The following is a 12,500-nucleotide window of genomic DNA, read 5'->3' as shown; positions in this document are numbered from 1 at the left end:
TGTTCGTGAAACGCTTCGATCGTCGCTTCGAATGAAGCCTTTTGAAGTTTGTGAATTTATGGAGCTGATTCTCAATACAGGTTAGATTTGGCCTACGCAAACACCTTACCTGTTGGAGTTTACCATAGAAAATGGGCCTTGGCATTTCCGACAAAATACCATGATACATACGTGTATATGTATTACTATACATGTCAGCGTCAGGAACGTATCGTGCATATGTACTTCGATACGTGTATCATTTATGATTATACGAAGTCCTTCATTCTGCTCAGGATTTGAAGTTGTAGTGTATAAGAAGCTGATGGAACTCTTTTTACCACAGGTTCTGTATGTAATGTTCTACTACGCCATGTCAAGTTTGAGAGGTCGGAGGTCATAGGTTGAAGGTCAGAAGGTGACAGTCATTAGCAGAGGGACAAGGCAACATGCAGAGGGCGTATATGATTTAGACTTGTATTTACTGTGTGTGTGTGTGTTATGTGTGTGTGTGTGTGTATGTGTGTGTGTGTGTGTGTGTGTACCTAACCAGAATGATTATTGTATGAATCAGAGGTTTCACTGTGTGTGTGTGTGTGTGTGTCTGTGTGTGTGTGTGTGTGTGTGTGTGTGTGCGTGTGTGTACCTAACCAGAATGATTATTGTATGAATCAGAGGTTTCACTGTGTGTGTGTGTGTGTGTGTGTGTGTGTGTGTGTGTGTGTGTGTGTGTGTACCTAACCAGAATGATTGTTATGTGAATCAGAGGTTTCACTTCGCCCGGAGCTCATTTCATTTATCACTGTCACATTTCTCTGTCATCTGGTTTCCTTTGTTACGTAACATAGCGCCCACTTCACCAACTGTTAGCTTACGTTTCTTGGATGACTCGTATAGTTTCCTTCCAGTCTGACGTGACGAACGCGACGTTTCTCTGTGTGGAAATTATGATGATTTTTTGACTAATTGCTGACTGATGTCAGGGATTCCATATATCTCTCGCGTCACCTGTGTAACTTTAGTGTTATTGCTTTTCCTTTTTTTATTTATGGTGCTCCTGGCCCCCTCACCCCCCCCCCCCCCCGGTTCCGGCTCTCTCTCTCTCTCTCTCTCTCTCTCTCTCTCTCTCTCTCTCTCTCTCTCTCTCTCTCTCTCTCTCTCTCTCTCTCTCTCTCTCTCCAAGACATTTCAGCCTGATATATGTTTATATTTTTTTTTTTAGTATTGTAACAGTCATCTAACGCGTTTATCGTAAAGAGATTTTTCGGTCGAAGGTTATCAGTCAATAGTGATTAAATTTGATAACATGCTTGCTTGCTATCTTCCTTGCTTACTTGCTTGCATACTTACGTAGCTTGCTTGCTTGCATACTTACGTAGCTTGCTAGCTTGCATACTTACGTAGTTTACTTGCTTGCATACTTACGTAGCTTGCTTGCTTGCATACTTACGTAGCTTGCTTGCTTGCTTACGTGTCTTGCCTACTTGCTTGCTTACGTAACTTGCTTGCTTGCCTAGTTATCTTTAAGTAACGACCATATTCCTCTGAACAAACACTAGGACTTGCCAGGGAAGTGGGGGAAGAAAAAAGTTTTGCCCTCAGACTCTTTTCAAATGTAAAATAGTCATCTGTTTCCTTTTATCTCTGTTTCCTTTTATAATTCTCTACCCCGTGACTTACCAGAACCATTGGACAAAAGTAAGCCACTGAATATTTTGGGCTCGGGGGGAAAGTAGCTTATAAAGAAAACGTGGAAAAAAAAAAAAGGTATATTGGCTGGCGACACGCCCAGAATACCAGCATGTGTGTGTGTGTGTGTGTGTGTGGATCACTGACATAATACACCCGGCCCCCGTCGTACTCCGGACGTTGTGTAAACACACGTATGTACATACTCCACCGTTCAGGACCCCTTCCCCCTTTTCCCCTTCCCCTTCCCCCCTCCCCGAATTTCCTTCCCCCTCTCTACCAGTATATTGGAGAAGGGAGAGGGGGTGGGTGTGTGGGTGGGGGAATGGGGGTGTATAAAGTCATGGACTGTGTGCTGTAGGCTGCTGAGGGAGTGGCGAGGGAAGGCTGTGCTCAGCTCGCTTTTCTCTCTCTCTCTCTCTCTCTCTCTCTCTCTCTCTCTCTCTCTCTCTCTCTCTCTCTCTCTCTCTCTCTCTCTCTCTCTCATTCTTTTCCCTTCATTTTATCCAGTTGTGTCGTTCTTTTTTCTCCCCCCCCCCATATATTTGTTGTGTGTGTGTGTGTGTGTGTGTGTGTGTGTGTGTAATCATTTCTTATATCTGCGTTGGTCACTGGAATTCATAAACAGTCCCACACGTTCAGTTCTGTTGTGAGGCTTTTGTGGAAGTGCGAAATAAATCGTGTGTGTACCTGAGTGAGGTGGTTGGCGTCCATGATAAGTGATTTATCCCATGATAACGACCTCCCTGGTAATGGGGTCGTCTCAGCTAGGGGCCTACATCACCTCGTTAGGGATGGTCACGACTTTGCTTGTTAGTTATAATTGTCCCTCGACATGACGTATGTACCATGGATATGCTTGTGGATTTTCCCCTACTCTTTAAACTAGATGTTCCAAATCACGAGTTCTTTTCCAGCACACAGTTCCACAAGATGTTTCACCATTTTCAGTCACGTTACTGAGTCTCCCATACCCACCCAGTTATAACCTCAAATCCCACACACTCGTATTCAAACCACCCATCTCTTATACTCCAAATCTCGTATCAAAACTGATGGCACACTCACTCCTGCTCCTAGAATACTCGCCTCTCTTCCTCCCTCCTCTCGTTTCCAGATGTCTAAGCACTAACGATCACCCACATCTCGTAATCCACTTCCATCTTAACCACATTATTCTAGGGTTCACTTCCTAACACTCTCTCTCACATTCCCACAGCTCCTGCTGGAGGAGAGGTGCTGCCCTCTCCTTAGTTATATCTTCCTTACGTTGAGCCCTCCTAACTTTACCCTTAAGACATTCCCAAACCTCTCTTCTCTCCCCATACCCTATACCTTATCTCTGCTCAGAGCTTTAAAGATTCAGGTCCCTCTCCACCCACAGATCCTACTTATGATTCTAAACGACTCTGTACGATGTTCAGGTTTACACACTACATGCAGAGGAGAATCAGGGTGTAATGAAGCTTTATTAGATTCCCTTCCAGAATTCATCACACGACTCAGTGTTGCCTCCCTCACTGACGGTACTTTAGGCCTTACGAGACCAGAAGGAAGTGATGGAGTCAGCGTGGCGTGGCGGGTGAAGAAACTATGCCATTCTTTCGCGAGTGTTGAGAGCACAACTTGTCTCATTTCATGTTTAATTCATATCTCGAGTGTAATTAAAAAAGGCACTAACAACAGTTTCCTGAAAGTTTAGGAGCACTGATACGCTATTTACTCAAGATATGAAGTGCTACTCTCTCTCTCTCTCTCTCTCTCTCTCTCTCTCTCTCTCTCTCTCTCTCTCTCTCTCTCTCCATCCCGGCTATGGTGTAGCCCACTTCGCCTCTGCGTCTTCCTACATCGAGGGCTTGCTTGTCATTTCATCCTCGCCGGTGTATCGTGGAGATAGACGCGGCCCTTCGACATCACGTTCATCCCGAAGCCGATGGGTGGAACCCCATGCTTATATTGGTGCTGTTAATGACGGGGGCCTTGTGCATATCGCTGCTCTGAAGGGCTAGGCATTTAAGATGAAGGGTTTGACTTGCTGTACATGGGTCTGATCCGTGCCTATCATCAATATGAAGGACTTGACCTTACGCCATGTAAGTCACTTTGAGGAAAAGGTGGTCATTCTCCATAAGTCTCGTCTATGGAGCGGAGATTTCTCCAGCACCCTGCTGCAGAAGGGAGTCGCCCGCACGTCGTCAAGCCCTCTGGCAGGTAAAAAAAAAAAAAAAAACACACACCCCTTCTCGCCAGGTCGGATCAGCAGGTCACATGACGTTCAGCACAGAGTGCCGATTCTTCACAGACGCCTGACCTGACCCTCCTCCTCCTCCTTCTCTTCCTCCTCCTCTTCCTCCTCCTCCTCCTCCCGTGTGAGCTTGGGTTGGAATCCCTCGGGATCCTCTCCCCCCACCTCCCCCATCCGGAGGTCTTGTACATCATTACGTAACTATAACATGCAGGCCGGAGGGTACGTGCACACACTCGAACAACTTCCCGAGTGCTTCATGACAAACCCCCAAACCTCTCTCTCTCTCTCTCTCTCTCTCTCTCTCTCTCTCTCTCTCTCTCTCTCTCTCTCTCTCTCTCTCTCCCCCTCCGCCCCAACAAGCCTCGAGGATTGCGCCAGGCCTTTGTTCAGCGGCCGCCACCTGGACTCCTGAGTTGTGTGAGTATCCAGCAGGTCGCTGTTGACTTCGTTGTGTTGATGGTATCAACCTCAGTGTGGGGCGCACACACACACACACACACACACACACACACACACACACACACACACACACATCCATGTTTTCATCTTCGACCAGTTGCTCATACGTGTGCCTATATACATATATGCTATATAGCAGGTAGTATAGGCTATATGACTCTCGAAGTAAAGCATATATACGTATATCTTAGCACCTTGGGATGGTCGGAGAAGATATTAAGAAGAAATTGTATTTATTTACATATATCGTATCTTTTTGGTGTGTGTGTGTACCAGAAAACGAACTTGTTAGCTCATGAGTTCATCCACTTCTGTCGACAGCATGAAACTACGTCTTAATTATCCCATTAAATGATTAGTTTTATAGTGCGACGTCGTCACGTAATGATAGGTATTCTGACATTGAATATAACTTGGTATTTGGTGTCTTAAGTGGTTTCCGATGCGACATCCGGGCGATGGAGTGGGCGAGGAGGAGGAGGAGGAGAGAGAATTCCTGCACTGGTGGGAAAAGTTAAAGCTTTTTAAAAGAGTTCAAGCTGGATGATGATTAACTCTTTTTAATTCCTTCACACAAGAGTTCTGCGTTTCTGATCTGTTCCACGATCTCACCTAGTGTGTATTTCTTTTTTCTTCTCCTTGAAGAAGGGAAATTTGCTGACCAATTTCTCGTAGGCCTGGACGTAAAAGAGACTCAGGTCCGAGTACATCCCTCGCGAATCCTCTCACAGCGAACCAACAGCAAAACACACGAGAAACCGCAGACCCGATCATCACCAGCGGCGGAGACCCCTCAACCTCAGACACCACCTTCTCTTGCGCAGACCCGATCATTACCAGCGGCGCAGACCCCTCAACCTTAGACACCACCTTCTCTTGCGCAGACCCGATCATCGCCAGCGGCGTAGACCCCTCAACCTTAGGACAAACCCCCCAACCTCTCTCTCTCTCTCTCTCTCTCTCTCTCTCTCTCTCTCTCTCTCTCTCTCTCTCTTGCAGACCCGATCATCGCCAGCAGCGGAAACCCTCCGCCGTAAACACCAACCTCTGAACTCTCTCAACAGACCCGCTTGGCACATGAGACGTTGCTCAACCCACTGAAGCCACGTTACATTCTCCATCCTTCGGAGGTGGCTTTCCGCTCCTTGATATCGGAGGGCTGGCGCTACCCGACCCCTCTGAATGAGGAACGAGTTCGCGCTTACGATACACAGGGCGGAGGAACAGGTGCATTGATACCTGTTACACGTACGTACCATGTTTCTGCCTCCAGTCAGGGATTATCAGTGGCTTCGCTGCCTCGAATGGACAAGGAGGAAAGTACAGCGTAACCAGCATCTAACTCCCCATGTTCGTTTCACGCCCACGCCCTAAGGTTCTCACGCCCTTAAAGGCCAATCACACCCACGCCCAAAGGCCATCACGCCCACGCTATGAGACCATCACATCCACGCCCTTAAAGGCCATCACACCCACGCCCTAAGGCCATCACGCCCACGCTATGAGACCATCACACCCACGCCCTAAGGCCATCACGCCCACGCTATGAGACCATCACACGCCTATCCTCTGAGGCCAACACGCCCCCACCCAAAAGCCATCACACCCACAGGCCACCATACCCACACCCTGAGGCCACCCTGCCTCCTCCGTCAGGAGGTATCTGGCTGGTGATTTTAGGGATTTCTCTCCCTGCTGTTGCCGGGCCCCTAAGATCATCCCTCGACAGCGAGCCTCGCGTCAAGCTTGGAGAGAGAGAGAGAGAGAGAGAGAGAGAGAGAGAGAGAGAGAGAGAGAGAGAGAGAGAGAGAGAGAGGACGTGTTGTTACGCTTTAACAGAATTGGCACACTCGATGTTTAGATTTCCCTGTGGAAATTTTTCAGGCAGTCGATTTTAACGATTTTTCAACACTTTTTTTTATTCAAGGGGGAGAGGAAAATTGGAACACCGTTATCTCTGTGAGGCAAGAGTACATATAAACCCTTCGATTTCCTTGCATGGGTAACTTCCCCATCCTCTGTGCTATTATATACTCCAAGTCTTATGAAAGAGTCGGTCTCACACGGGAATAAGGCAGTAGGAGGTAAGATATGAGGATTACTCACATCGTTGGCTCGGGTTTTCTCACGAGTCCAGTGGATATGTGATCGGGTTTGCTCCGTTCTGGAAGAAATGATGAAAACTGGAGGGGGTTGTGTGTCACTCCATAGGAATTATTTGGGGGAAGAAGACCCATTACTGAATTCTATTCTAAGTATAGTGTTTTTGTCTTCATTCTGCTGTGTGTGTGTGTGTGTGTGTGTGTGTGTGTGTGTGTGTGTGTGTGTGTGTGTGTGGCAACGGGCTCCGCCTGCATGAGATTGGCAAATGTGTGGTATCTAGAATGTGGAGGTAATACGGAGGGAGAGGATTATGGTGAAAGGAGGAGATGTAGTGAAACTCTTGCATAAGATGAAGTGTGGCAAGGTGACTGGAGTGGATGGGATTGCAATTAGAGTTTCTCAGAAAAGTAGGAGGCTGGCTGGATTGATTGCCGAAGTATAAGTGTCTTTTAAAAATATCTTGTACGTGTTATGGGACAGTGGAGATTGAGAGGATGTTGGTAATGTACAGAGCATCAGACTGGGGAAAAGTAGTCTGGCTTGAGTAGTGGTAGAGGAAGGTATGTAGAACGTTTTTTTTTTTCTTTTTTTTTTGTTTAAAGAACTTGTGTATGAAATTCCTAGAGAGTAAGAGGACTTTTATTTGTACTGTTCTGTAGTGAAATATACCATGTCTCTTCTGGTGCATCTTTTTCGGTAACGTCTTGTTGGCTCACTTGTTGAGCAACTTGTCAACACTTGTTCGGGGGTCTTGTTCTTGTACACCTTGTGTGACTCACTTGTTCAGTAGCTTGTCAACACTTGTTCACATAATGAGCAAATGCTCAGTCACCTTTCCTTTTTTTTTTCGCCCCTTGTTCATGTACCTTTTGTCCAGGAATACGTCTCAGCAATGGTTCATGACGCTCGTGTGTCGTAACAAGGAAGTGCTTGTTGTGCTCGTCCAAGCCTCCCAACACGACACTGCACATGCATAATACCCACGCCATTCTGCAGTCTCTGATCTAGGGAGGTGAGAGCAGTAATGAAAGGACACGTGTCTGACTGTTCGTTGTCTGTATTCATGGCGGCATGTAAACAAAGCTGGACTTAAGAGGGTATGTTCATGTCTAGTGTTGGTCCAGCATCTGTGGGGGCCCCGCTTGGCTCTTAGAGATGTCTAGCTTTTCTTTCGTAATCTTAGCTAACTCGGATCATATGTTGCCCAACACACACACACACACACACACACACACACACACACACACACACATAACTATGTATGATGTGGTAAACGTAGGAAGTCCCTGGAGGAGAGGAGGTGCATGGTGCTCATCCGCTCACGAAAGTTTAAGTTGGCTCAGTGTTGATATAACCAAGATGGTGGTGTTAACGTAGTTTAACCTCACCTACTCCGGCATAATGTACCCAGCCAACACAAACCCAAGTTTGGATTGTTCCGGATGGAAACTGTGTGAATTTATACATATGATTTTTTGTTTTTATTTCCGTCTTCATCGAGTGTAGTAAAGATTACCACCACCTCCTTGCTACATACCAGAGTATGTAAAACAATATCTGAAAATATAGATAACGTTTCAGCCTTAAAGAGAATCGCTATAGCTTTGAATTCCTGACGAAATGTATTACAACGATTGCCACAGTCAGCGAGGGAGGGTCTGTAACAAAGCTGTGATCACTTGCAAGCCTCCCGTGGTGATGAAATAGACGAGACATTTGAAATGGCCATCCCTGAAAATAAAGACACCGTTACCCTTGAGAGAAAGTTGAGGCTTCTCGTGCAGACTGGATGAAAAGACAAAAAAAAATGGATTGTATTCAGTGGCTCGAAGTGATATTATTTCTTTATAGACTCGCCATAAGCTGAAGTATGATCCCTGTGTTGTGTTATTGAAGGGTGGACTATGTATTTAAACCTGGAGTCTCTATCTATCTATTTATATATCTATTTATCTATCTTTCTATTCATGTATCTATCAGTCATTACTAATCTCCATCATTCTCTCTATTCCCTGGCCAGACCCGTCGTCCAGCAGCCCACCTGGTATAGACTGGAGCCAGTGGTGGACGTACAACGGCATCTCCGGCCCGCGCTTCTGGGGGGTGATCAACCCGGCGTGGGGCATGTGTCGCGAGGGCCGCCGTCAGTCCCCGATCAACGTCGACCCCAAGACCCTCCTCTTCGACCCCAACCTCTCGCCCTTCTCGCTCGACAAGGTCACGGTGAGTTCTCGTAGACCTCCCGCAAAGCGGCCAAGCTGAACATGCAAGTTGTGAACACGTTCGTTCATGGCTCGAGGGTGTTGCAGTAGTTGTAGAACAGTTGAGTGAACGACTGATTCCTGGCAGACGATTTAGCCCAGAGAGGTATGTCGGGTGTTGGCGATGCTGCTTGCTGAGGTACGATGACTGATGTACGATGACGACATAGAACATGTAGTATTAATTTGGTCTACAAACCTCCTGCTCGTATTTTCCTGATATCCAAATTCTCGTGTTTATAGTAGAAAAAATTATTCGTATACGTTGATACGCTTAAGTATGATTGGATATCAGGGATAATAAGCATTAATCAGCTCTTACTGACCAATCAGCACCTCTTTTACAAATGGGAACATGGAGTGGTCTATTCATTGCCGGATGCTTCCATAAGCCACCGCAGTGTGTTTCGTTACTTTCATCCACTACTTTACATGAGTGATAATACTTATCTGATATTTATATGTTATAGATTATGATGTTTGGCAGTTTGTGAAGAGCTTTGTGTTTCTGCAGATCTGAAAAACAGCGGATTTCGATGTTAACGATATGGCAACATCTGTGTTTGAGCCAATGTTATAGTAACTCGTGTTAAAATCCGTGATGGTCTATTTCATAGGCTGTTTCCTTGTCGCAGTATCTTTGGTCGTCTACCTCATAGGCTGTTCCTGTAGCATTATCTAAGATCGTCTACACAGACGGGATACAGTCGCTACACACTGGCAGGTGAGGAGATTATTTTAGTAGAGTGAGAAGAGAGTTGGGCCAAGTGGTTTTCGCTGGGTTTGTTGGATGTGTTTGGCCGTCATGTTAATATGATTTTCGTAAGGTACTTTGTTTATTAGGTAGGAAGGTGTGGGGTTCTCTTTATCAAATACTTCTTTTATGTAAGTGGGTGATAGATTTTTTTTTAACTATTTATTTGAGGATATTGAAGAATTATACTTCTAATTTTGATACATTGTGGTGCGTATGGTAGTCTGAATCCCTTTTCGGAATGAAAGACGGAAAGAATGGCTTTCCAAATTCTCTTAGGCGGTGCAGCAGGATTTAAGTCTACATGAAGTGGCTTACAGTGGGTCGTATCTTGTGTTTTAGTGTTACCTTTTTTTTTTCATTCAGAGAATACATTTCAATCTAGCTTTTGTTTAGATTGAGGAAGTACGTTATTGTACGATGTTATATTGATGAATGGGATATGCTACCGTCTGGTGCCTTACCTTTTGAGGGTTTTGTTAGAGCTGTTTAAGAGATCATTGAAAGTAAATCATTGTAAATGATTTTGGTAATCATTATTATGTGAGGAAATCTGTGTAGATGAGTGTGCGGATATGTAGTGAGTGAGAGGATAGGGTAGTATGTGTATAGAGCGTCCATCATTCTAACTTCAATACATAACCCTCACTGTCCTCATATTACCTTCATTACCCTTAGCATCATTACCCCACCAGAATCACCCAATTGCCTTCTGCATTGCTACTCTCAGACGTCACGAAATTATCCATTTCATCATTTTTTATGTTGAAATCCCCATTATACCACATACAACCTTGTTATCACCAGTTACCTTCGTAAATCACCATCATGGTAATTATATTATTAAGCGCTGCAGCAGTGTCTGAGGCTCTGCTCCTTGGTGACTGTATCTGTCCTTAGCTCAGGTGGGTGGCGAGCTGGTCAACACGGGCCACAGTGTGGAGTGGAGGGCGGCACACGACTCCTCCGCCATCAACGTGTCCGGCGGGCCGCTGAGCTACGCTTACACCGTCACCCACGCCCGCCTCCACTTCGGCGAGAGGGACCAGCAGGGCTCCGAGCACCTCCTGGATAACAAAGCCTTCCCAGCTGAGGTAAGGAACCTACCTATCTCATGTCAGTCTGTGAAATTTAGGAAGATTTTTCCCCTGTGAAGAATACTGTGTTTTACCCTCTACTTTGGTTACCCTGTCTTCATTTTTCTGTGAGTGTGGGAAGTTAGGGTCTTATCACTATCCTCCAGCTTTGTTTTTGCAAGGGGAGAAGCGAGGTGTCATAACGGTCAATCCTCGTGTGGCTCGTCCCCACACACAAACTATAAGATGCAGCAGGCAGACTTGTATGTGTGTGTGTGTGTGTGTGTGTGCCATAGGCCGGTTCACGACACCCGCTGTAGACAGCGTTGTAGCTGGGAGGTGGGAGGTGACAACAAGGAGACTGGATAAGGTGGAGGAAGGAGGCATGTGATGCCACTGTGGCTCTGGGAGAAATAGGTGAAATAAAGTCAGTTTTCTCTCTCTCTCTCTCTCTCTCTCTCTCTCTCTCTCTCTCTCTCTCTCTCTCTCTCTCTCTCTCTCTCTCTCTCTCTCTCTCTCTCTCCTCGAATACGCCAGCCAGGTACCTGAGAGTATACGGAGGGGGCGTTCTCCCTTTTTTTTTTCATATGAAATTGATTATCTCGGGCGTCTGATATTAATGCTGGCTATAACTCTACCTTGATGCACGAGACAGGTGCTACAAATTAATTACTGCTTTCCTATGCAAATCTGAAGTACAATTTGCATTTTTGAGCATCTTTATTGCCAGCAGCTTCGAGTATATCAGCTCTGTTTTTCACATGATTTTATTTTCTTATTTTTCTTTCTTTTCTGTATTTTCGGATATTTTGGATAAGAAGGGAATGGAGAGGGGAGGAAGGGAGGGAGGTGAGGGAGGAAGAAGCAACGACTGATTTAGATATGAGGAATGTAATCATTGGAGATTTTACAAGAAGAAAATGCGATGCGAACACATATTTTTGAAAAGTTTGGGTTGGAAAATGAAGAAGAATTCTGAAAAGCCTCGGTAAAGAATATACCTTGAGGGTAATAACTTGTGGTGAGGCTATTGAATGTGGGAATGATGATTGTGGTGAGGATATTAAAGATGTAGACGATGATTGCGATAAGAAAAAATGATAGGAGGGATTGGTAATGGAAAGGTTGTATGTAGGAAGAGGTTAAAAACGGAAGACACGGTTCCACAGCGTGGAAAGGATGGATCATAACGGTCAATCTTCGTGTGACTGGACTCCACACGGAAGCTATGAGGAGGAAGCAGCAGCAGCCAGACGCGCTCAGGGTCGTAGGGGCTGGGAGAAAAGAGTGGTAGTAGTGCTTAGAATGATAGCTGTAGAATAGAGAGAGGGAGGCAAGATAGCTAAGGGCAGAAAGGGAAGCAAGATAGCTAAGGACAGAGAGGGAAGCAAGATAGCTAAGGGTAGAAAGGAAAGCAAAATAGCTAAGGGCATAAAGGGAAGCAAGATAGCTAAGGGCAGAAAGGGATGCAAGATAGCTAAGGGCAGAAGGGGAAGCAGGATAGCTAAGGGCACAAAGGGAAGCAAGATAGCTAAGGGCAGAGAGGGAAGCAAGATAGCTAAGGGCAGAGAGGGAAGCAAGATAGCTAAGGGCAGAGAGGGAAGCAAGATAGCTAAGGGCAGCGAGGGAAGCAAGATAGCTAAGGGCAGAGAGGGACGGCCTTAGAGAATAGTGGAAGACCAGTCCTTCGTATTAGGACGAACGATACCCCTATAGATAATTTTACACAGCTGTTCGCAAGGTCGCGTCACACTGTTAGAGTGACGCTAAAGGTGGTAGAGTGTGACGTCTGGGATGTGACATCACGTCACGCTTAGGAGGTGTGATGTCACGCTGACAGAGTGACGTTACACTGTGTGGAGAGTGATTGGACATCCGGAGTGAGGCGACATCCAATAGGGTGCTGAATTAAAACTGGCAAATCAGGTCAC

General features: G+C 45.9%; 1 protein-coding gene across 3 annotated transcripts in view; it reads left to right on the top strand.

Annotated features, from left to right (window-relative positions):
* LOC139754096 (carbonic anhydrase-related protein 10-like) overlaps positions 1-12,500 on the top strand; it is a 300,369-nt gene that overhangs the window by 207,980 nt on the left and 79,889 nt on the right. For all 3 annotated transcript variants that reach the window (XM_071671174.1, XM_071671173.1, XM_071671172.1), the window contains 2 exons: positions 8,499-8,701; positions 10,399-10,587. In XM_071671174.1, coding sequence (XP_071527275.1) covers positions 8,499-8,701; positions 10,399-10,587 — 392 coding nt within the window. The remainder of the gene's footprint in view (positions 1-8,498; positions 8,702-10,398; positions 10,588-12,500) is intronic.

The sequence above is a fragment of the Panulirus ornatus genome, chromosome 16, assembly GCF_036320965.1.
Source record: "Panulirus ornatus isolate Po-2019 chromosome 16, ASM3632096v1, whole genome shotgun sequence".
NCBI classification, from domain to species: Eukaryota; Metazoa; Arthropoda; class Malacostraca; order Decapoda; family Palinuridae; genus Panulirus; species Panulirus ornatus.
The sequence above is the reverse complement of the archived record's forward strand: the minus strand, read 5'-3'. Positions and strand labels throughout refer to the sequence as shown.